This window comes from Heterocephalus glaber, unplaced genomic scaffold (genome assembly GCF_053883595.1).
Source record: "Heterocephalus glaber isolate CG9 unplaced genomic scaffold, H.glaber_assembly_v1.0 deba00001737, whole genome shotgun sequence".
In the NCBI taxonomy this organism is placed as follows: Eukaryota; Metazoa; Chordata; class Mammalia; order Rodentia; family Bathyergidae; genus Heterocephalus; species Heterocephalus glaber.
The window spans coordinates 2879148-2904324 of record NW_028258445.1 but is presented as its reverse complement, the minus strand read 5'-3'; the positions used below and the strand labels follow the sequence as shown (position 1 = coordinate 2904324).

Genomic DNA, 25177 nt, shown 5'->3' with positions numbered 1-25177 from the left:
TACCTAGATGAGGTCCCTTTTATTATTGGGAGTAAGCATGCTTAAATAATATGCAGAGTTTAGTGAAAGTGATCACTTTGAATGTCACCCGGGCATGGCAAACCTTTATTCATTTTAATGGTGGGAGCAATCTGATTATTAGCTTTTCATTGAGGCAGTTTGTCTAATAGAAAAAATGCTTTCACCGACCAAACTCCAAAATATCTTTTCCCTTGTCAGCAGAAATACCTAGTATTTAGTTAAAATAGATTCTTATAATTATAAAGGATTGAATGAATGGCTTTTAAACCCATGGCTAAAATTGGTTAACTGATAAATAATTTAAGGACTAAAGCTATCAAAATACTTTTGAAACCACAGTTCTGCTTGGAGGGCTCCAAGGAGGAAGGTCCTCACTTTCCAGAAAGGAATGCCGTTTCTTTTGTTTTCGTTGGATTCTCTCCTGTCTTTCTTTCTTTTCCTAAAGAAAAAATAGAAAGCTATGAGTGTACATACAACATGTGAACATCATTTTCAAATCAGGCTACTTGCTGAGGACAAAACAGTCCATTATAAGATATTTATATATCATTTCCTACTTTAGTTGTTTATAAAGAAATACAGCCAAGGGATGTTGCTAAGTTATATGTATACTATCAATTGTTACAAAGGTCACCTCATTTTTTAAATATTAAAAATTAAAATAGGTCAAAAAGCCACACAACACAAAGATGACAATTACTGGAAGATGACTCTCTGAGAACAGCTTCTAAGAAGTTACTAAGTGAACTTGGAGTCTTCCATGGCAACAGGACACTCCAAATGGTTCACAAATAGTTGAGAATTCAGCTCAGCATTTCTTTGCTTATTACTGAGCTTCAGGAAATTTTCCAACATTTCTTGAATCCTTTTGTACACTTTCCATTGAATTATTTGGCCTGTTTAACCAAAATCAGTGCTTTTAACTTTTAGCAATTTTTGTATTTTCAAATAAATAATACCTTTACTTCAAATATTTTGCTCTTTTTAGTTCTTAGCTTTTGTAAAATATGTTCTTAGAAATGGTTCAACCATAGGAAACTGTTTAAAGACCAACAGAATTACAACATGAGCTAGGTGCTGTAAAGAATACCGCCCAAGCAGCCCGTGTTCCACACTGGCGTCCACTCCTGCCACGTCTTCTGCCCTCTTCGCCTCCACTCTGACCTTGAGCCTCATCAGCCCTGCAATGCATCCTGGACGACTGTTATTACACACATTCATATCCCCACAAGGGCAGTCTGATTTTGAGGGCTTTCAGAAGCCCCCCGAAAGGCGCTGTGCTGTCTGTGACACGCTCTGTCTCGTTCCTGTTTGTGAGACCTGTCTGCGGAGCGCAGCTCTCCCCTCCAGGGGAGAATCCCAGTCCATGCACGTTGGCCTTGATTCAGCTAGGCTTTGCTGAGGGCTGGCACGCAGTTCCTCCTTTTTCCACTCAAATAGTGCTGCTATGAACATCCTCATTTGCCTCCTTGGGTATGAATTAGTGTTTCCTCTAAACATGCACAAGAGCAAAATTGCTGCTTTGTAAGATACGCAAATTCGACTTTGCTGGGTTCGCCAAGGGTGCTTCTGAAGCAGTGTAGGGACTCACCCTCCACTGAGTGCCTGCTCTCATTTCATTCTGGTGTGCAGCAAGACTAAACTTGGTACCTGTCTCGTTCACTTCTTAATGATTTCTTCCTATTCCCAAGAGATCTGATAAATATTGAATTCTGTTTTCTTTTGATTCTTCTACTGTTTAGCATTTTGTGTTCACCATATTAATGCTTTCGGTGTTATTTTGCTGTCAGGCAATGCTCTGAAGTGATTCTATGTCCAAATGTCACCTAAACAACCCCAGTAGCTGAGCTGCATGCCTCCGCTGACCTGGGTCACCTTACCGTATCTCAATCCTCACACTGACAGGTCTCGAGGTGTCTTTCTGGCCTATTATCCCACTGGCACTCTACCACCTTATTTCTTCTATGTATCTGTTAATTGTTAAGCACTGAGCCTACGTGGTCCATGAAGAACGTGACCATAAAATCCAGACACAGACTGTCACTGTCCCCCAGAGAACTTTCAAACTGACACATAACAAGACCAGACAGAAAACTCCAAATGGAATGAATTTCTACAGACCATTAAAAAAACTGTTGTGACAAAGAATAAAAGAGAGTACTTACTTTCCAAGAAAAGCGGATTCAGGGAAAGGCACCTGACAGTGCGGCATGCAGCATGGGAGGGCCCCTTTGCGAAGGCACTGGCTGAATGTTTCAGGCAGAAGGAACCGCAGGTGTGCGGGCTCTGCCAGCGGGCAAAGCTCAGGAGGTGAGGAAACAAAGCGCCAGCCTGACAGAACACAGAGCGTGGGGGCAGAAGGGTGGGGGCACCAGATGAGGTAAAAAGGGAGATGAACAGCAGCACACGAGCCTTTGGAGGCCATGTTAGTTGCTAGAATTCAGCTGAAAGAGTGCGACCGGAGAGAGGAGACAGGGAGGCAGAAATCGAGGGGAGCAGGCGGCCAAGACGGGAGACAGAACCTGCTGGTACTTGGGGAGGGGCGAGGAGGACAGGGCAAGCCTGGAGGGGCTGTGGCTGAAAGGCTGTGCGGGATTATGAAGCGTTCACAGAACTGTCTGGCAGTTGGTAGAAAGAGCAGCAGAAAATGTAGGACCACAGCTGGCCGGAATGTCGAGTTAAGACAGTGTATTTTTATTTAAGATATGTTGTGCAACATGTCAGGAATATTCAAGAGTAGAAAAAATGCTTCTTCACAGAGGAGTGGAATGTTAAATTTGAATTTTATTGCTTGAAAGGAACAATCCTGTTTCATGTTATTTTTAAAATATCGTTTGTATTTTTACATTTTTATTATAGCAGACTTTCAGAAGCATTTTTTTTTTTTTTTTGGTACTGGGGATCGAACTCATGTCCTGCGCTTGTGCAGCAGGCAGCGAAATCACTGAGCTAAATCCCCAGCCCCAGAAGCATTTCATTTTCCTGCATATCCTCCCCTCAAAGACATGACTGAGTACCTGGGACTCCTATGAAATCCAAACATTTATCTAGGTAGACTGGGTGTCCTACTGGCATGGCCCTTGGGTTTCTATGCTCAACCTGGATTGTCTCCATTTCTTTCAGCGTCAGCTCGCACTATGAAGTGTGTTGACGGTTTCCTCCTATTGACAATTTCCTCACCTTCCTCCAAGAGCAGCAGCAGCAGACCCTTAGCCAACCCTGAAGGCCTGTGGCAGGGAGGAGATGCACTGTGCTAAGTTCTGGGCATCTGGGCATCTTTCCTCAGTACGTGTATGGACTGAAGATGTTCTAAGGAGGTGGTGATGCAAGATGTGCATCCCATACAATTACTCAAGTTGACCTAGGTTTCATCTAAGTTTGATCTCAGCAGTAGGATGTGGAAGAGCTTCCTCTGGAAATAAGCAATTGCTGACCTTAATATAGCTAACAGAAATCAGTAAGAATATGTTAACAATAGTTAAAAGAATCTGTTGAGAAGTCTTTCTGATTTTCATTTGTAGGAGACTGAATGGCTTGACTTATTTACTTTTTAAGGCAGGGTCTGGCTGTCACCCAGGCTGGCCTCAAACTCCTGGGGTCCTGCGATCCACCCACGAGTGGCTGGGCTTCGGGTGTGTGCCACTGCACCTTCTGCTCATTTTCTCTCAAAAAGCTGAATTAAACTGGGAATGGCATGAGGAAGGGAGCCTGACCTGCTCTTTGGCTGTAACTTTCCCTTGGGATGCTATACAGTGGGATGCATGCTGCACAGTGGTGGTTGTATATAAAAATTTTGATATGATTAATTGTATAAAATTCTGAAGTCATTAGATTATCACAGAAAGGACTTTTCCTATTCTGTCTGAAAAAATATTTCAACTTAGATAGAAAGCAGATCTCTAATAAGTTGGACATTTAAGTTTTTACTGGTAGCATTATTATAGAAGTTTTACTACATATCAAACATGTTATTTTGTCTTTAGTCTCTGATGAGGTTTTGCTCTCCAGAGGACTAATGAGAATGAGAAAGTAACTAAGTACTACAGATAAAAATAGTACGACCTAACTGTGATGTAGTCATTAACAAAATTCTATTCCATTTGTATTCCAGTCTATTCCATTTGCAGCCTAAATGATACTAGCAATTGGTATACATCTTCTTAACCTAAGAAGACTTTTATCTTTTTTAGAATGAAGCATTAAGACTATAAGGTAAACAAATTATGATGGAACACTACCTTTTTCATTCAAATAGTTAACAATTTTGGTCACCTTATTTTTATACTACTTCGCTGCATAAAACTACTTATAACAAAGTCAACCCATAACAATAAATCCTTGTTTTTTTTAAAATTAGGATTGCATAAGTTACTTCAGGAAGAGTGATACCTTTCTAAAATGATTATGATGTTAAGCGTTTTAAGAGTTTTGTTCTATTATCTTGAGTCCTTCAGGATAGTTCTAAAATCTTCTTCATTTTGATCTTGCACATCTCTCAAGACCATGCCTAAGTGCTTTAGCTTTTATCTCCTGTTTAAATAGCTCATTTTGGTTTCATGTACCCTCTAGCAACTGCTGATTCTAAGTTTATGTGAAAACACAAACAAGAACAGTCAGAAATACCGTGAAAGAAGAACTCTGATGGGAGATTAACCCATGCAGATATGTAGACATAGAAGCCTAACAATGAAACAGTCCAGTAGAGGAGTATGAAAGCAACCAACAGAACACACAGACAAGAAACACACCCCCAAATATGGCATGTATCACTTATAAAGATAACACTTCAAGCCAATGAGTAAAACGTGGGCTCTTTTATAAAAGACAGATTTAGAAAATAATATTAGAATATTTCCCACCATGCATTAGGATAAATTCTAAGTACAGCAAATCTTAAGACATTAAAATATTAAAGTCAATAAAGAAAAATGAGAGAAATCTGATTAATCTCAAATTATAGAGAACTTTTCAGTATAACTGACAATAAGAAGCCAAGTGAAAACACTCAAAAATAAAATTAAATTCTTCATTTATATGCAAAGTTGGGAAGCCAACAATAGCATGGGAAAAATGTATTTGTACCTTACATGAGAAATGATAAGCTAATTTTCCTAGTACAAGACAAGCTTGTAGAAATCAACAAGAAAAAGATGAGTGACTCAATAGGAAGATGTAGAGCTAATGAACTGACAGTTTATAGAAAAAATGATAGAAAGTGTTTTACAAAGGAAAACTAATCAAATTCAATACTAACTGGAGAAACAGAAATCAAAACTATCCTGGATGATACTTTTAAACTAGAAAGTAGGCATGAAATCAAAAAGAGTCTAAGAAACAAGTGGATAGACTGAGGAGGAATTTTAAGTTTTGACTGCTGAATCAGGTGAATGTGCTAACTACTCATATGAATGTGTTATCTATGTACTTGTGTAAAGTATTAGTCATTGAAAAATTAACAAATATGTAATGATATTTTAAAATAAAAAACTATATTTAGTTGACATCACCAGAAAGTAACTTCTGTAAATATACATATATTGAAACCAAATGTATGTATACAAGGTGTGTTAGAAGTACACAGTGAATGCTTAAAAATGTATTGCAGTAAAAGATACATTGCCATTAATCTTCAAAATACTCTGCCTTGCTTCAAACACTCTTATCCACTTTCTTTCTGTAGCACTTCTCGAGGTGCTCTTTTTGTGGTTGTTTTTATGAGAGATGATCAAGAACACAGTAAATTCAGCTGTGTAGTGCCATCCAATGAAAAGGCAGGCCTAGAAAAGCATTACATATCTGGCAGTGTGAAACTGCTGGCTTCTTCTCAGAGTCAAAATATCATGCACGGTAAACATTTAGGGTCACTTCAGGACAAGAGGCACACCCGAAGACCCTCAGGGAACAAGACTGCTAGAACTGCTTTAGAAGGCGGCAAGAGTGATGGGCAAAGTATGTTCATGGTGGTGGTGGTGGTGTATTTTTGATGGGGATTAATAGCAATTTTTCTTTTGCTGTAATTTATTTTTTAAAAATTTTAACAAGTACTCTATTGTTCAATCACATCTTTGCATATGGTAAAGTCCATTTGGATATTTTTACATTCAAACCTCAAACTTGCTCTTTCATTAAGAAACACCTATAAGTCCTTTATCTTGAGGTCATGAGAAATATAAAACAAATTTAAAAGTGGATTAAGTTTCTCACCATTAAAGTCAATGTTCCTGTGTGTCATGTCAAGTTCACCTAAAATAAGCCGGTATACTCATTAGTACGCTTGCCTGCTTCCTGAGAAGCCAGACACAAGAAAAGGAGTAACGGGGGCAAGGGGACAGGATTCAAGGGTGGGAATAAAGGCAAGGAAGAGGAGTACTATAACTAAAGCTCCACGTTGGGTGTCGGAGGGAACAGACGCACTAACAGAGTAAATAAATCAAAGAAATACAAAACATGCAAAGGGAGGGAACGAATTTAACAGGCAGCTTCTGGGAGAAACAGTAAGTATGGGGCAAACAGAATTGAATTAGGGGCAGAAAAGTCACAAAAAAGTTGATTATAAAACACAAGAGCATTAAGAATAATACATACCAGCCATTTGTCATATTGATCGATGGCCTGTTTATCTTTATCATTTTTCTCAGCCCTTTTCAGTTCTTCCATTCTTCTCTCATTTATTTTCTCTTTTCCCTTTTGCTTAAATAAAGCTTCCTTTTTTTCATTCCTATGTAGAATAGTATAAAACATTTGAAAGTTAAAGGAGACGATGTAGTAAAGCTTTCCTAACATAGCTTTGGCAGTAATAAAATTGAGAGGCCTCAGTAAATCGCCGCTAAATTTTAGAAAAAACTGATGCGTTGTTAATTTCAAATCTATCAAGATGTGTGTTAATCTGGATTACCATTTTTCAACAGCAGTTAAGTTCTCTTTCTTTTTCTCAGCAACAGTTTCCTCTTCTTTATGTTTCTTTGCTCTTTCATATTCTTTCTCCTTTTTATTTTTCTCTTTAAGATATTCCATCTTTTTCTCTTTCCATTTCTCAAATGCCTGGAAGAGTTCAGAAGAATGATTGTTACCCACCGTGAGGATTCTAAAGTGAGGAAAGGCGCCGTGGGCCCTCGCTGGGTCTCACTGCTCACACATGACGGGGGCTGCGCAGGACCCCGCTTACTTGCAGGGCTTCTTCTTTCCTCGCCGCCTCCTCTTCTTCTTCAGCTTTTCTCTTGTTTTTTTCTTCCAGCCTCTTTTGTGCAGCTAGTCTCTTTGCTTCCTTTTCTTTCATAGCTTTCCAGGCCTCAAATGATGCTATCGCTTCTTCTCTCTTAGCAGCTTTTTTCTATTTTGGAAAAAATAATAGGGAGATAAATGTGCACGTGTAAGCAGGCAGAAAAGCAGATATGGATATCAAAGATATTTACTGTTAATCCCTTGATATTCATTATATATAGAACTTAAGTTTTAAAGTAGAAAATTTACTTAGGTTGGTTTGAATGAGTTAATTTATTAAAAAATGTTATCCACATTATCCACTGCATTTTAAGCAACCTTTTCTAAAAGGGACTATCAGATATTGGCCAATTATTCATGAGAATAATGCAATTATTTTCAAAGTTCCACTAAAAATGTTATCAAATAAACTACAGTAGCTTGAGTGGTACTGTAAAATGTTCAGAAAAAATTTAAAAAGTTATTAAGATTACAAAGTAAGTTACTGGTGAATTCGTCAAGTCATACAGTAATCTTTGGTTTGAACCTCACTTTTGAATAATGTTGAGGCATCAAGTTCTTACTTCACAAATAAATACCAAAGGTCGAAAATCTGTTCTAGACTAGAAAATATGTAGCTGACCCCACAGCAAGTACGATATTTTACTTCACTTCAATCTAATCTTACGATATCTAATATTTGCTACAAATAATCGCTTAACATTAGAGAGGGCTCCACTGAATCACAGAGGGCTCAGTATTCAGAAGGAAAAGCCCCGTCCACCCCCAGCACAGAGCAGGTCCATGTGGAGGTAAGCAGCGCTGGGCACGGGGGTCCACCGCAGCGTAACCAGGCCAACTGAAGGCTGGGACAGCGGCTCCACACAGGACGGACGCGTTACAGTGCTGGCAACTTTGTGACACTTCCCTCTAAAGCTATTTTCATGTGGAACGGCACAATAAGCTTTTGCTTTAGAAGACAGCAAAGACCCGAGCCGGTTGAGAGAGAAGGAAAGGGAGACAGACAGGACGGGGAGGCAGGTCAAGGGCTCAGTGTGGTCCGCCCCGAAGACACATCGACAGCTCACAGGGGAAAGGAGGAAAACTGAAGGCAAATGTCCAATGGCCCTTTATATTCCAGGCCAGGTTCTACCTGAAGTCAAGTTACAGGAGTGAGTTAGGTGGTCACAAGCAATAATAACTTCATAATTGGTCAGCCCTATCAGCTCTACACATGAAAAATAAAACAAAACCTTTTGTGTCTCTGCTCACATGAAAAACAGTTATATTTCGGTCAAATTCAAAATATACAATACATAAACTATTATAGTTTTAAAAATTAAGTCTTTTATATACAAGGTAGTTCACCATTTGATAAACAACTGATTTAAAAAGGTTAAATATCCAGAAATTCACGTCCTTATTTCACCGTACCTGTTCATTTTGGATCCTTAAGTTTTCACTTTCTATCCTTTTTATTCTGTTCTTTTTATGCAAATGTACATTTTTCTTTTCTAACCACTCCTGTGAGAATAGGAAAAAGGTTACATGATATTCAAAACTGCCCAAATGAATTAGAATTCTCATTTCTGAAGTAGTTAAAACTTTCAGAAGGAAAACATAAAATTTATAAATTTTACACAAACTAGTATCATTTTTCTTTTTCTAACAATCATCTAATAAATCTAGATACATACTACTTAAGAAAATCATATGTCTATGATCATCTGTGTATGATCCTCCCTAGTAGAAGAATGTAAACTTCAAAGATCGAATGTCAAGGCTAAACTCACTAACATTTTTCTCTGAAGTGCACAAGTGCATTTTTCTACAATGTATTATTTTGTATAACAAACAAGACAAAGAAGACTTCTACTGAGACTATGAAAAAATTAGGAAAGCCTTTTTCTGTCTAAGTCTTAACAGGATCACAGGAAAGAAAACTTTCAAAAACCCTTTTTGCCCCCAAGTAACACAAACTTTAAGGACAAAGAGGATAAAATGTACACAGGTGTATAATGTTTTGGTCTTTGCTGTATTTCTATAAACTGTAATGGTATTTTTTTCTTTCCTTAAAAACAACTGTGATCAGTTAGAGTGTGGAAGCAAAAGATTTAGTAAAATAGCTCTGCGTTGTTCATTCACTATAAGGGAAAATCTTTCCCAAAACTATTAAGGATTAAATCATCACTTCTGATAGTCACCTTGTTCTTTAAGAGGTAGCCTTAAGCTAGTAGTCACTGTTCTTATTAAAATGTTCTCCTTTTTACCTGGTAAACAGCTGCCCTGATGTGATCTGCTGTGTCGGGCTCCAGGTTTGGTTTCGGTGAAGGCTTCTGGTCCAAGACTTTCAAAGTCCCTAAGTAGTGGGAAGAGGTGGAGGACCACGGAGCTCGCCCTGCAGAACTGGATTTCCTCACAAACTCAGAAGTCATTAATCTGAAGAGTGCCAAGTAAATCAAGATACAGTATTTTAACTTGTCAGAATATGCAACTATCATCCTTGAGAACTACACTGTAACTTCTTTTAATAAATTATAATTACTCTGAATGCGATGTAGGTAAGAAGTAGTCTTTCTTGCTACATAAAAGTCCTACTTATTGTAATGCAAACTGTATAACTTTAAGTTTATACCTTTAAAGTGATTGCTAATTTTAGGTGTTTTTCATTAGAGCCTTTTAAAAGAGTACAGACCACATCGCTAATTACATAAAGAAAGCAAGATTAATCAAGTGGGCTTTATTTACTGGTTTTCTTGTATCATTTTGTTACAGGAACCATCTAAATAGAAAGTTAGAAAGAACAGTCCCCTGTGTTTCTGAGGTTGATGGGGAAAACCAGTCTACTCTTTGTTTTGGTGAATGCAATTTACGGGCCACAGTGACATCTATTCATTTGCATACTGGCTCTGCCGCTTTCCTGCGACAGCTGCAGAACTAAGCAGACATGAGAGGGACAAAACTGGCTAGAAAGCGTGAAATATGCACGCACTGACCGCTCATTTACACAAGCCGGCTGGTCCTGCTCTATTTGATTTTTATCGTGTTAAAAGTCCACTTAGTCTGCAGGGCCTGAAGACACTACGGACAATTTTTCACGTGTTAGGGGTTTTAACATGAAATATGCAACTCATTTCCTAAGATGGAGATGAAGAGCAAATTGAGTAATATCAAATGCAATTTGTTTTATGGAATTTAAATTTAAATGAGTTCTGCTAAGAAGGCAAAGCCTAAGCGAGCTACATTGATGACTTTACCTGGCAGATGCACTGGATGCTCTATTATCAGTTGTTGACTTTTTACTCTTCATGTTTCTATCTTCGATTGTTCTCTAGTAAACAGAAAATTCCAGAGAGAGATTATTCAGCATTAATGACCAGCCTAACTGTCAGGAAGTCAGAGTTTTTAGCTGTCTAGTATGTGTCAAGGCCCTGGGGACAAATCAGTAACTGAGATTCCATCAAGGACACCAAATTTCAGAGGGGTCACTGACGACCACATAAACATGACTCAAGAAGGAGAAGCATGGGGGACAGGGTCAGAGTGACGAGTCCCTGCAGCAGGCCCAGGGCTGCTTCGCTGCAGCCGACCCAGGACCAGGGTGGGGGGTGGATGGTGAGAAGGGCCCACTCGAGCGGCCTGGGAGATGGGCATGTCTGAAGCAAGCAGCACAGGGTCAGCGGTGCTGAAGTGCGGTGAATGGAGCGGGGTGTGGGGGAGCGCGTGGTTGGAGAAGCCCAGGTGAGAGCCTGAGGCGGTGGAGACTGGATTTTCTTCTAACGATGAGAAACCAACAGATGAGGCCTAACTCTCCGGTCATACAGAGCAGCAGGTGGGCAGGACTGGCGCGGGGCAGTGCAGGTGTCATGCATCCATACGCTGGCGCAGGGCTGTTCCCAGGGAGGGCCAAGGGCACTGTAGCTGGAGCATGCTTAATGAACCTTCCCCATCAATTTCAATAAAGCAAAACCATAGTTTGCACTATGAAAGTTCTGTTCAACCATCAGTATCTCAGCCGCCACTGTTTACTTCTCCTACCCATAAATAAACAAAGCTACCAGCTACCCGCAGCTGTAAGAGACAAACACTACATTCAAGAGAAACAAGGACTAAACATGCTGTAGCCTCAATTTTAAAAGCACAGTACTCCAGTACAATCTAACGCTGGACAAGTAGTCCTACATAAGAGAAATCTGTTTCTCAAGATTACAATTATGTTCCTAAGAATGACCTTGTCCATCTATTTATGGATGCTGACAGTTATTTCTTAAAGATTTTCATTCAAACTACATTAAGATTTTCGTTCAAATTACATTAAAATTCACTAACTCAGAACCTAAGAAAGTAGTCCAGATAGCTGTGTATTTATAATCTGAAGACCTATAGAAACCTATTGTTACAGGCATACATTTCTGAGAAATTATATACATATTTTTTTGGTACTGGGGATCGAACTCTGGACTTTGCACTTGCAAGGCAGGTGGCGGCACCACTGAGCTAGATCCCCAGCCCACTTAAAGGTTTAAAGTATATTTTGATCGTATGTCTCAGGTAACACTGGGTTTTACAAACTGCTACTTTTTCTATTGACTCGAGTAAGAACTATTTGACAATGTAATACCACTGCTGGAAGGTGAGATTTCCACAAGTAATGCAGAAACACATAATATGGAAAGTAAAGCATTTAAAGTTCTAACTCAAGGTTTAAGCTGCAGCACGCGAGGTGTGAATTTATGGAAATACCTGTGCAGGTGCCGCTGCACTGGCAGGCACTGAGGCCCTCTGGGATTTGGACGGCAGGGGAGCAGCCGCTAAGTCCTCCTCTGGGCTCGGTTCCCCTTTCCTCCTGTCTTCTTCAAGGTCAGCAGCAGCCAGCTCGCTTTCCGTTGGTTTCTCCAGTTCAGGAGCAACACGGTCTATCAAAACCCCATTCTCTGCATTTTCATTTAATTTCAAGGAATTATGGTTTTCAGCGAATTCTCCATTCTGATCTATTTTGAGAAAGAACAGCAGCACTAAAACCTTCTGAATTAATAAACCAGATAATGGGTTCATTTACTTTCCTTTAAGTGAAGACTGTAATCTTTTTTCTTGCAAAGTAAAATATGACGAAAAATATGATAGTAAAATTGTTTTTTAAAACGAGATCTATGAGAGCAAAAATAGCTATTTAATGAAGCATGTGGCAAAACTAATTATTTGAAAAAACATATTAATGATTAAAACGGAATAACTACTCCAAAAGAAAGACACACCAAAGGGCTTGTTGAGGTACAAGTCAAGTAACTATGATAGCAATATCTGTTCGGTCCTAAAGCGTACCGTATTTCCCTGAAAATAAGGCTGAGTCTTATGCTAACCTTTGCTCTAAAAGACACAACAGGGCTTATTTTCAGGGGCTGTCTTGTTTTTTCATGTACAACAATCTACATTTAGTCCCTTTAAATCTACCATTAAATCAAGTGTTAACTGAAGATTTACAAGACAAGACTGGCAACAAAAAGGATGACAGTTAAGAATGACGCTCCCCACAAAAGTGAGGAAAAATCGGAGGCATCAAAATTCAGACAATGTTTCTTTATCTCATGTAAGTGCATTAAGTACGGGTGCTGTAGCACAGGACACAGTGAGTTATGAACATTCAGACTCCACACTGCCATGTCCGTGCACTGCCAGGTGCATGCATTAATCGTGCGCTCTCCAGGCTCTGGCTGGGCCCTCGGCTGCAAGTCCCGAGGTCATCTGTTTCCACAGCTGTTTACCTGATTAGGGTTTATGTTATCATTTAAGCATTAATGTCAATATTATTTATATTTAACTGTATACTATTATTTTATAATTCAATATATCTTTTGTGCATTGCAGCAGACATACTGAATGTCCATCTGGCTCATGATCTTCACTGAGGGGTTATTTTCGGGGTAGTGCTTGTATTAGGAGCACCCTGAAATATCACGCTAGGGTTTTTTTCCAGTTAGGTCTTATTTTCCGGGCAATGGAATATATGTTCTTAGTTGGAAAAACTGTTTGTAAAAGGAGAAAGCACACATTTCCACATTACTGCGGCTGCTAGCAGCCCAGTACAGGTGCAGCGAGACCCGAGGGCTAACATAACTGCACACTGGGGCTGAGTCTCGCCTGGCCTCAGGGCTGTGCTGCCTGCTTGTTAGGCCCAAGGAAGGGAGGGTGGGTGTGGTGCTGAGCCCAGCAGTGACCCGCAGGACAAGCACCAGCACCTGCAGGAGGCGGCTTGGCTCTGCTCATCCAGGGTTGCTGCTGTGTCAGGGTCCCACTATACTTCGGGTGCTCAGCAGAAGGAAGTCAGTGCTCTCTGTCACTCCCGACTCTCATTTCTACGGGATCCACCCCTCGCCGCACACACATCTTCACGCTCAAGTTTAATGCTGCTACTTTTGTCATGGCCATTGATCTGGAACCTGTTTGGAGGTCAGCAGTCCAGGTCATCTTACTATTGCAGTTACATAGTCACATTTGGAGGGCATCAGGTACAATTCACTATTGGGCTGCTGGGCGCTGTTAATTTACTCAGTGAAAAGAACAAAGATTCTGGAGCCAAATATTCAAACTATGGCTTCGTCACTGGCCTTGGGCATGTTTCCCAATATCTCTGCACTTCAGCTTTTCTCATCTGTAAAATGACAAAAATTATACTACATACTAAGCACTTAATAAATGTCAGTCATACAGCCAAGTCCTAGAAACGACTATGCATTTTAGCATTTGTTGTTACAGCACGAAGAAAAGAAATATTAACCATTCACGACTCACATTTACTACATGATTACTATGGCACTGTTCTAAGTGCTTCCCAGGTATGATTCCTTTAATTCTCACAACTGCCCTTGAGGCAGAATATCCTCATTATCTGCACTTTAAAAATCCATAAATGGGTCAGAGTGCCTTGTTACTCTGCTCATTCAGCTGAGCCTGGGTTCAGGCCCCTAGACATCACACTGCACGTGTACGCTACTGTAAAACACCGGGCAATCACAATTCACCTCGAACGCTCACTCCGCCTGGGCTTGGAGCTAGTCCTGTGGCTGAAATGGACTGTATTACCTACATTTTCACAACTCCTCTTTCAGCCGGGCTCTTAAAAGTGGGGAAACTGAGGTATCGGCAGATTAAGTTCTGCATCTTAAGTCAAATAGTGCTGAACAGTCAGGATTGAAACCGAGGCAAAGGCTTTTCTCTTTAACTGTGTGAAGTATCATTTCTCTCACAAATGAGGTTCTAAGTAATCAGCGTTCACAAATAAGATATAGTAATTAGATACAGCCACCTTTTATGGATGTTTTTTCCTCAGATCCTGGTAGAAAGCGTTGTCCAAGGCTTTCTTTAAGGGATGACGATGACAGGGTTTTAAACAGTGGATCCTGTTTTTAAAAAATAAATTTACCATTTAAGTTTAGTTCTCAAGATTTATGCAGCAATAGCATTATTAGAACTACCTAGGGCTAGGAATTTAGCTCAGTGGTTCCACTGCCTGCCTCGAAAGTGCAAGGTCCTGAGTTTGATCCCCGCTATCAAACCAAACCAAACAAAAACTACCTTGTAACTGTGAAATGTGCACTGGCATTAGTCTGCTGGTGAGACATACAGAGTGCAAAGCCAGTGGAGGCTACTATGCTGTACTTTGGAGCTTTGAAGTCTTCATTATTGAACAGAGTTCCTAAAAGAGGTAATTTAGTTCTTTACCTGTCATCTCTATTTTAAAGCAAACTCTGCATTGGGAATAAACTTAAAATGCTGGGATCAAAGAAATACTAGTTTGTTTAGAACTAATAAAGAATCTAATGAGACGATCCTGTAAAACCAGAGAAGCTAGAAACTGAAAGAAATAAATAAGCAGAGATTCAAGTTGATATGCATGAGTAAGGAGAAAGAGTTGGAAATTTGTGTCTGACCATGTGCCTGCTTGTTAGAAAACATGTTCAGAGGCACATAACAGAATCTAGAGTCCTCATGTCACTAATAATATCCTGTATGCAATCAAATGTCACTAAGGAGGTGAAGAAACAGAAAAAGATGACTCACAGTCACGGAAAACAACAACATAAACAAAGAGCGGTCAACAGGAGCTGACCCATAGATGACGCAGATGTGGGTGTCAGTGAATGAGGACTTTAAAGCAGTTCCTGTAAATATGTTCAGGTATGATAAGGAAAATATTTGCATGATGGCTAAATAGATGGGGATCCTATCAGAGACACAGTAAACACAAAAAACACAGTGGAAATTCTAGAGTTGAATACTATAATAAGTGAAATAAAATTTCACTGGATGGACTTCATAGCAGATCATAAATCAGAAAAAGTCAATGAACTTGAAGACAGCAATATAAATTATTCAACTTGAAAAGCAAAGATTAAAGAAACATGAATAAAACTGCAGTGATCAGTGACATAGATAAAAAATGTCAAAGTATGTACAATTGGAATCACAAAAGGAGAGGAAAGAAGACAGGATATCACAAATTGAAAACCCAAAGACTTCCCGTGTTCATGGAAGGAATCAGCTCACAGATCCTGAAAGCTCCACTTCCCCAAGCAGACCAAGTATGGCAAAACCAGACCTGGGCCCCTTGTACTCAAGTTGCTATGTAAGACCATAGGCCTTACCAAACACTCCGAGGAGCTGACTACAGCGAAGATCACCCAGGAGGGAACACACCGGACAAGTTGTAAAACAGACCTTTATTAGTCTGGCCAGACAGCACTCTCCAAGCACCAAGCTTAGAGAGGCAACTGGCTCAGAGTCCGAAGCTGTTTTTATAGGGGGTCGCAGGGGAAGTTGGCAAGCATACCGTTGTTATATCATAAGTAGATCTAAAATATATGACAATGATATTACAATGAATGAGGGAGAATAGGCAACTAAACTGTTGCAAGATTTCTATGCTAAATGTGAAATAATACAATCTTAACTCCCAACTGACATCATTTATAGATGCAATGTTGTAATTCACAGAACAAGTAGTGAAAATGTAATACAGTAAGAGCTAAAAAAACTACAGGAATCAAAATGAAAAACTAAAAAACACATGATTAATCTAAAAAAAGGGCAGGAATGGAGTAACAGAGAAACCGTACAACAAAGGAGATAAACAGCAACAAATGTCTAGGTATTTACGCTAAAAGAAAACTCAGCTAGGTACCTATAATTTCAGCTATTCAGGAGGCTGAGGCAGGAAGGTTATGAGTTTGAGGACAGTTATTGAGACTGTGTCTCAAAATAAAAAAGTTAAAAAATTGTCTGGGGAAGTAGTTTAGAAGCGCATCCCTGGGATTCAACCAGTACAAATCAATCAATGAATCAAAAATGGATTAAACACTAGAATTAAAAAGCATGGATTATGAGATTTGATTAAAGGGGGCACAAAACTGTTATTTTGTGGGATTCATTTAAAAGAAGACACAAGTAGTTTGAAAGAAAAGTTAGGGAAATATATATTATGCAAACACTAGTCATAAGCAAGGTGAAGTACCAAACAAAATGAACTGCAAAGCAAGAAATATTAACAGAAGTAGTGACATTTTTCACTGCTAAAGGACCCTGGGATAATGATAATAAATGTGTATGTGCCTAGTAACAAAGTTATAAAAGACTGACATAAAAGGAATTACAGACAAATCTCCAGACATAACTGAATGCTTTAACATCCCTAAATTGGCAATTGGTAAATCAACTAGACAAAGCATCAGTAAGGAGAGGGAAGATGTGTGACACTACCAAGCACCCTGACGGCCAAGAGAAATGGAGAACATTATCTGTAACACCTGAAGAACAAGTGCACTCTGCCTGTGCATGTGGGTTTTCACAGGTCCATGTAGGCTGGGCTACTACGGAATCTTAAAAATTTAAATTAATATACTATAACAAAATTAAATTACAATCAATAATAAAAGTATATCCAGAAAAGACTCAAATATTTGTAATTAAAGTTAACTGTCACAAAATAATCAATTGAAAAAAAAATCATTTGGTCAAAAAAGGAAAGAGGTGAGAAATCAGAAAACGTAATTAAAAAAATGATAATGAATATTAAAGACACCTGAAACTTTGGGATCCTTATATCAGTCCAGAGAAGGAAGTACACAGCTTTCAGACTCACAATCATAGAGAAAACTTTCAATTTAAAGGTAAGCATATTAAACCCAAAGAAAGAAAAAGAAATAATAAACACTGAAATCAGTCACATTGGAAACAAATAATACAGGAAAAATTAGCAAAGCCAAAGTTAGATTTTTGAAAAGTTTAAGAAACTAAGCAGCACCTACCAAGATTTAATAAAAAAGACAAAAAATGTAAATTCACCTATGAAGATTTAATAAAAAAAAAAAGTAAATTATATGTATTAGAAATAAAGGATGGAATGTCATGATGCTCCTATGGTCATCAAAAGGATAGGGAATATCATGAAAAACAGCGTTTAATAAATGTGACTTCTCAGATGAAACAAATTTCTTACAAATTGCCAAATTAATGAAAAGAAAATCTGAATACCAAAAAATATTTATTAAAAAAATTAAGTCTAATGCTAAAGACCTCTCTACCAAGAAATCTGAAGCCTGGACAATTTTACAGATGATTTTTCTCTTTTAAGGAAACTGTGACGAACCTTTAATGTCATATTTACCCTTTAGAAAATAAAGAAGAAAGCACATTCCCTAACTCATCTGACAGAGATGCCTGATAATAACATTTTCAGGAAAAATATATATACAAATACAGAAATAAATGAAGCCTTCATAAGTATATACCCAGAAGTCTTAACAAAATATTGACAAATCAAATCCCACATACAATATTATGCCTTGATCAAGCAGAATTTATCCTAGGAACACTAGGTCAGGTTAATTTATGCACATCAGTCATACACACTCCCCACTCCCAAGCTCCGCGAGGCCAGGTCAGAGGTGAGAATGCAGAAGGGAGGAAAGCTTTTCCACAGCTGGCTGTGACAGCCACAGGACTGTGCTATGGTTTGGGTCTTAAATGTGCCCCAGCCCATGGTGCTCACTTGACCCCGGCCTGGTGCGAAGAAGGCAGGTCACTGAGGACATGCCCTCGAAGGGGCTACGGCGGGCTTGCTCCCTCTTTGCTCTCTCTCTTCACTTCCTGGCCACCATGAGGTGAGCAGGCCTCTCTACCACATCCTCTGGGATGTACTGGGCCACCACCCACCTGAAGCAAAAGGGCTAAGGAAGCATGAATTGAGACCTTTGAAACGGAGCCAAGACAAAGCTTCCTCTTTCTAAGTCGATTATCTCCAGTATTTTGTTACAGGGACAGAAAGCTGACTAACACAGACAGCAAGGCAGTAAAAGGAAGTGCAGGGTCAGGGGAGAGTTTATACAAAGACAAAGAGGATAGATAGAGCATGGCTGAAAGTAGATGGAACAGTCAAGTGAAGAGCCAAAGCTTCTACACCCAGGAAAAAGAACAAAAACTAGACGGGAAATATGCAGAGTAGAATCCATCAGGCTTGTGTAATGAAGAACATAGAACATTTAGATGGTTAAAAATCAAAGGTTCCAGCATTAAGATAATAGATCTATGGCCTAGGCTATGGTACATACATTCCTGAAAATGTGGTCTCCAGATGCCCTGGCAACACAGAGCACTTCATGACCTACTGCTAAGAGGTAAGGCAAAAAGCACAGCAAAAATGTGAAAGCTAACAGGACAAATACGATGAAACCACATAGAAAAATACATCTCAAAGGGAAGCTGCATAGTAAACTTCATTACTATTAGATGGCAGGACTATGGTTAGCTGTTTTTTATTCAATCTCTGTCATGGTATGATGTCATTTTTTTTCTAAATTAGGAATACTTTTTAAAAAGTAGAACATAAAAATGCTAGAAAATAGTATTTAAAGTTAGGTATCTGTTCCTCTTTCAATAGTGTCCGCCCAAATTCAGGCACACCTTATCTGGAGAAAAGTATTTGCAGATGTAATTTGTTAAGATGAAGACATATGGACAAGGATGGTTCCTAATCTGAAGGTGATGCACACATGGATTGGAGGACACTACCAGAGGCCGGGGGTGCCAAGATTTGTGGCAACTCCCAAGGCGATGGGGATTCTCTCTGAAGACTTTCAGGGGAACATGGCCCTGCAGGTCTGGGAATGGAGGAATTCCAGTTTCCAGAACTAAGAGAATCCATTTCTGTTGCGTTAGGGCTCTGAGTTTGTGGCAATTGGCTGTAGCAGTGACAGGAAACTAATATAATATTCAACTGACCAGATAATAATTTTAAATATAAAATAATTGTCTTGGTTTCTTTTGGTTTTCAGAACAAATTAAGAAACAGAATGGAGAAGTCAGATAGACGTATATCAAATTGTCAGCCTTGCTGGTACAGCTGGACTACAGAACAAGATTTGAATCACTGGCCTATTGTGCTTCCTAACACTGCAGGTCTGAATTAGAAGGCGTCATTCATTCAGTCAGACCACAGAAGAGCACCTCTCTGTCCTTTGTATCACCTCCTGGGAAGCAAATCTTCACACACCAACCCTGGAGGTGACAGGTAGAAAAAGAAAGAAGCTTGGACAGGTAACATGTAGTTTCTGTTCCTTGAGCTATCTGAGCATATTATGGGGGGAAAGATGTTCTTTCCTACTTTTCCCCTCTAAAACGTGAGGTGGAAGTTTGCTTCCTACGGTGACACACAAAGGCAGGAGACAAAAGTGCCTGATGAAACCCTGGAGGGTCATATTTCACCCCACTGTGGCACACCTCGGAAAACAGAGGGATACAAAGAACATTCGATACACATTTGCTGAGTGAACAGAACCAAATGAGTAAGGTGACACTAACTATATATTCCTTAGCCATAAAGTGTATAATTCTAAAATACAATATAAGATAGTATGCTACAGACTCAGAAGAGCAAAACAATTTTGACATTTTACTTGCGCTAAAACTGGGTGAGGCTTGGAACCACTGGTCAGTAACAGCTGACTCGGAGTGTTTTCTTCTTTCTCAGTGGTATTTACAGTGTGCTACATCTTACAACTCACTGGGATCCAGAGGTCTGAATTCAAGAACACAACCCAGCAATTGAGCAGCAGGGCCCACCTCATGATCGAGGCTCACAGCGAATCCATCTTTCTCTGCCTCCAGGGGTCTGACGCTCAGCCCAGGAAGGGAGGAGGGCGCAGACTCTAGGCCCTCACCAAGGGCAGTTTCTCTGTCTTTTAGTTTTTCCTTCTCTTCCACGTGGCTACTCTTTTTTAACATGCTCCTTGGCCGAGGTGAGGGCTTAAAGTGTTCATCTGTTTCAAGACCGCTATTTTCTGCTAAAAACAAACACACAAAAGCTTTAAGGTGACTTTTACCAAAATAAAAACAGATTCTGGATTCCACTGCCCTCAAAGGCATCGCTGTGCTGCTGTCCAGAGACTGTGACCCTCGGTCCTCGGCCCTAGGACTCAGAGGAAGAAGCCACGACCCTTCCCTACAAGACCTCGCGAGGCACAGTTCATAGTCACACTTCCGAAATAACGTTGCTGCCCTGAAAGCAGTCAGCATGCATTGGTTTTATCTGAAGTCATCTCTCCAACTTTATGAACCCTCACGATTTCAAAACATTTTAAAAAACATAAAAAACCAAGCAAAGCTTTGCCTTTATAAAATGAGGAGATCCGTGCAACAAACCTGGATTGAGACCGCAACACCAGGCCCTGCACACACTACTGGCCCTCATAATCACGCAGCAGCAGTGGCCCTGCTAGGGAAGGGGATGCCTCAGAATGCGGGAAACTGTAGGAGAGGCGAGTGCTGCTGAGTCCCACGAGCCAGCATCCTCATCTTCGCGCTTGCGAGGCAGGTGGCGGTACCACTGAGCTAAATCCCCAGCCTCCAAGTTTTATCTTAAGACCATCAGCCTCAATGTTTATTCTGCAACCTGAAGAATTTAGGAATAAATGACTTTCCTGTATTTCATACCAAAATTCTTCTTCCAGAGGTACTGCCAAATTCTCAAAAAAAGTCTATACAGGCCAGGGATTTAGCTCAGTGGAGCCGCACCTGCCTCGAAAGCACAAGGTCCTGAGTTCGATCCCAGGTACAAAAACAAAAACAAAACAAAAGAAGTCTGTATGTATTTTAAAGGTTCTGTTTTATATTTAAGTGTATAAGACTACCTACTAATTTTTGTTTCCTACACTGAATGTATTAGATGTCCAAGTAGAGGGTTTATAATCTTGCTGCCACCTTGTGGTTAAAATACAGTATTTTTAAATTCATTTTAATTCACCATAACTTTTTGGATTTTTTGGGTACATAAGTGAATTACTGTTTGGCTAATTATCTACCATTCCACCTGTTTCAGATTCATTTTTAGCAGCTATATGCTCACATTTTCTTAATGAGGCAGCTCGGTGTTGGCCTCTCTCCATCCGCAGTTCTACTCAGTACACAAGAGGGGCATGTTGGCGCCTTAATCTGGGCTGCAAGGCTCTGTGCTCGCACTCTGGAGTGTTTACAATTTTGAGATGCACTTCAATAGATTCTCAAGACAGCCCTGCAGGACAGGAAGAGCAGGCTTCATCTCTGCCTCAGGAGGACACTGAGGCTCAGTCACACATAACCAATGTACAGTGGGGGTTTTTCCAGTGTGGTACATATTATTCTGCTGTTCTTTGCTGTGCTTCTATGCTTCCCTCATTTCAAATTTAACAACGCTGTGTTTGAGAAAAGGCAGTTCTTTAACACATCCTTAAGGTAGTTCTATTTTCACTGATATCTAACATGCAAAATGTGAAATTTTTACCAGCACTGTATTTACGGACAATATAAAGGAAGATGAGTTTTATGAAGGTTAGCACCAACTAATAGTTCCTTTACGAACCAGAAAGAAAGCAGACAGGAAACCAAACCCCTAGCCCTGCACGCAAAGGCCCTGGGTTTCCTCAGAGACTGCAGGGGCCTGGTCCCTCTCCAGGCCACACCTCTTGGAGCTCAGTAGCATCGTGTGGGGGATTCTTGTAATCCCAGATCACACCAGGAATTTACCCTGAGAAAACTAAATTTTAGCAGATTTTCCCGTGTAATAAAAGACTCTATTTTTAAAAAGAGTCTGTAAGTGTCAAAAAACAACAACAGCAACGACAAAACTCTCTCCCTTCAAATACACAAATGCTGGAAAAGCGTTCTGGCAAAATGCTGGTATGGAAATAACTGTTGGGTTTCTTGAGAGTGTATATGTTGCTGAGGAGCACGCCAGACAAGCACTGCAGCACTGGAGCTACAACCTGAGCCTTGGAAGTGACTGTTTTAATCTCTGCAGGATGGAGGGATTAGAAAGGCTTCCACTGCAGCTCCATCTCTGACAGTACAGCTTCCGCCCCTGGGCCTGGGTGTGCTGCGAGCTGCTGCTACATGACAGAGGCGCCTGCTTCCTGTCAGGCATCCATGCAGATTCCAGACAGAATTTACAAGGGACAGCAGACTGCAGGCCTGAAAAGGCAAATCTCTCTTTTTTTGTTCTTAAATACACACTTGCTATCATATAAAGGTATTTTGAAATATATTTAAAAATATATTTTCAAGAACTGCTATTATATAATCCAACAAATTACCTGAAGAGGTGCTTTTGATTGGAAGAATTCTGGGTTTCGGTTTTATTTTAATTCTCTCATTTTCAACTTCTTGATCTTTATTGTGAGATTCAGAGAAGGAATTTGCAACCATGTCTTCACAAACATCTGGAATCTGTTCTTCACTGTTCTTGACAGCAACTTCTGGCTCATCTCTGGTTATGTCACTGTTTGATTTCTTTCTTTTCAAAAAAGATGGTCGTGGAGAATTCTCTTCTTCATCATCTGATATATGAAAATCATTCATTTTTTTCTTAACTAAATTTTCATCTACTGAGGTATCAGAAAAATCACCTAAGGATACTGAAAAATGAACAGGAAAAATATTTCAATAGTTTATTATAAACTTTTTAAGATCACATTAATTTAAAAAAAGACAACATTAAAGACTAGAAAGAACTAGAAATACATTTACAAGCATGACCAATGGTTTACTTTCCCATATTCCTACATACCAACGTCACTCTCAAAGTCATCTGAGTATTCTGAACTCCTCTGTCTGGCTGAGCGTGCTGTAATTACTCTTATTAGCTCATCCTGAAATGACATAACTAAAATCAGTTCCCATTCAAACATGGAGGTCTCATATGTAGAATCAACTCTTTAAAAAGTACTTGGTTAAGAAGTGGTTGCAAGCTTTCATTTATCTAACAATCACCCAGCCTGCTCTACCCCACCCATGTGAAGCATTATATGCAATGCAGAGCATCACCACCAGCCCCCTTCCTCAAGGGACTCGCAGTTACACTGCAGCAGACAGCAGTGTAAGTCAGTCAGGTGCAAGTTATAACCAGAGCTAAATAATAAACAAGGGGGACACAATTTAAGTGGTTTATCAGAAACTCACTCTGGAAGAAATTGGTACTTTGAGGGGGCTTCTGGGGATTGAACCCAGGTCCCCTGCGTGCTGAGTACAAGGTCTCCCACTGAACTATGTCCCTAGCCCAAAGCTAGTACTTTTTAAGCATACTGCATTATTTTCATCAGTAATATAAATTTAGTGGCTGGGTTCAAAACACTACATCAATAGAAGAAACTTAAATGTTGTTTTGTTATAGTAGAAAATGGTTTTCATATGAAAATAGCAAGTTTGAGCTGCTTTTATGTGTGTAGGTATGTGTATGCGTATTGGGCATTGAACCGAGGGTCTGTATGGTGGGGGAACGACATCCCTCTCTCCCAGCTGTTTTATTTTTTTTGAGACAGGGTCTTGCTAAGTTACTAAATTGTCCAGGCTGGACTCAAACGTGTGATCCTCCTGCCTCAGCTTCCCAGAGTGCTAGAATTACAGGCAGGTGCCATGAGACCCCAGCTTTAAGTTGCTCTTTAACTTTTAATTTAGTAAGAACTTTGTATTGAGGCTATTTGGTAGCCCAAACATGATGGTTCATCTGCATAGTCTTAGAAGGAATGTAAGAGTACTCTAGAATCACCAAGTCCCAGGTTCTTCATACAGCGTTCACACTGTAGAATCACTGGAAACAAAAATTCTTTGAAGTATTTTACCTGGAAAGTAGTTCTTTTGGTAACTTTTGGACTCTTCGTATATGCCAAAGTTGTGCCGAAAACTTCGTCAGCCATAGTGTATTTGTCCCTCTACCTCTATTAAACAGCTAATAAATAGTTGGAATAATTCATTCAACCTGTGATGATGGCTGAAAGACACGAAAAACATATCATCAGACTTCTTTTGCATGCTTGAAAATTTGTATTAGCACACCTAGGGCGGAAAGAAAAAGGGAAACAAAAGTGTCTCGGAACACTTTAAAAATGTAAATACAGTTCTTGTAAAGAAATAAAGACAAAAAATGCAAACGCAAACTGACGTTATCCGAAAATCGTTTTGGGACTGTAGTAAGGATGAGCAAATAAATGACCGCAGTTAGTTAAAGGGACAGAACGACGCCGCTTAATCTGGAACCCCGCCGTCCACGTCCGCACCTGTCTGAACCCGAAGCGCGCCCTGCGGAGGGACGGTCGCTGCGCCGAGGGCTCGGAGACGCCCGCAGGGCCCGGCCCGGGGCGCCCCACACCCGCCCCGGCCGCGCGGGCCCGGACGGCTCCGCGCCGGGCGGCGAGGTCTCCTGAGGCCGCCGCTCCGCTTCCCGGCTGCTCGCTAACCAGGCCGGGAAGAGCCTTCCGGACGCTGTGCGGTGTCGCCTTCCCGGTTCAGGAAGCCGGCCCGCCAGGCGGGCGTCGTCGTCCTCGGTCCCGCGGCTCCCGGCTCGGCGCCCACCCGGGCCCTGCAGCCGCGAGCGCCCCGGACCCCGAACCGCGGCGGGTCTCAGGCCTCGCCGGCCGCGCTCCGGAACCAGCACTCA

The 25177-nt window shown here is 40.3% G+C and overlaps 1 protein-coding gene across 5 annotated transcripts; it reads right to left on the bottom strand.

The window, feature by feature from the left end:
• Positions 1–72: 72 nt before the first annotated feature.
• On the bottom strand, positions 73–25177 carry Map9 (microtubule associated protein 9). 5 transcript variants are annotated; one of them, XM_021247448.2, is made up of 15 exons: positions 24798–25173; positions 24363–24511; positions 23312–23393; positions 22839–23159; positions 20335–20555; positions 14525–14618; positions 11965–12212; positions 10479–10552; positions 9492–9660; positions 8656–8745; positions 7187–7351; positions 6917–7062; positions 6607–6739; positions 6226–6264; positions 73–460 (listed from the first exon to the last, which is right to left on the bottom strand). In XM_021247448.2, exons 2-14 carry the CDS (start codon positions 24435–24437, stop codon positions 6250–6252), a joined length of 1833 nt encoding a protein of 610 aa, XP_021103107.1. In that variant the 5' UTR covers positions 24438–24511; positions 24798–25173; the 3' UTR covers positions 73–460; positions 6226–6249. The 5 variants fall into 5 exon arrangements, with proteins under 5 accessions (XP_021103107.1, XP_004868613.2, XP_004868612.1 ...); XM_004868556.4 differs by lacking the exon at positions 6226–6264 and having other exon boundaries at positions 20335–20552; positions 24798–25177; XM_004868555.4 differs by lacking the exon at positions 6226–6264.

Coding starts and splice junctions, on each gene's coding strand:
- Map9 (XM_004868555.4), bottom strand. CDS start 24,437: ATGGCTGACGAAGTTTTCGGCACAACTTTGGCATATACGAAGAGTCCA. Junction 12,213..14,524: donor GGAAAAAACATCCATAAAAG/GTGGCTGTATCT, acceptor TTCTCAAAATAG/ATCAGAATGGAGAATTCGCT. Junction 461..6,606: donor ATCAATATGACAAATGGCTG/GTATGTATTATT, acceptor TTTTTTCTTTAG/GAAAAGAAAGAAAGACAGGA.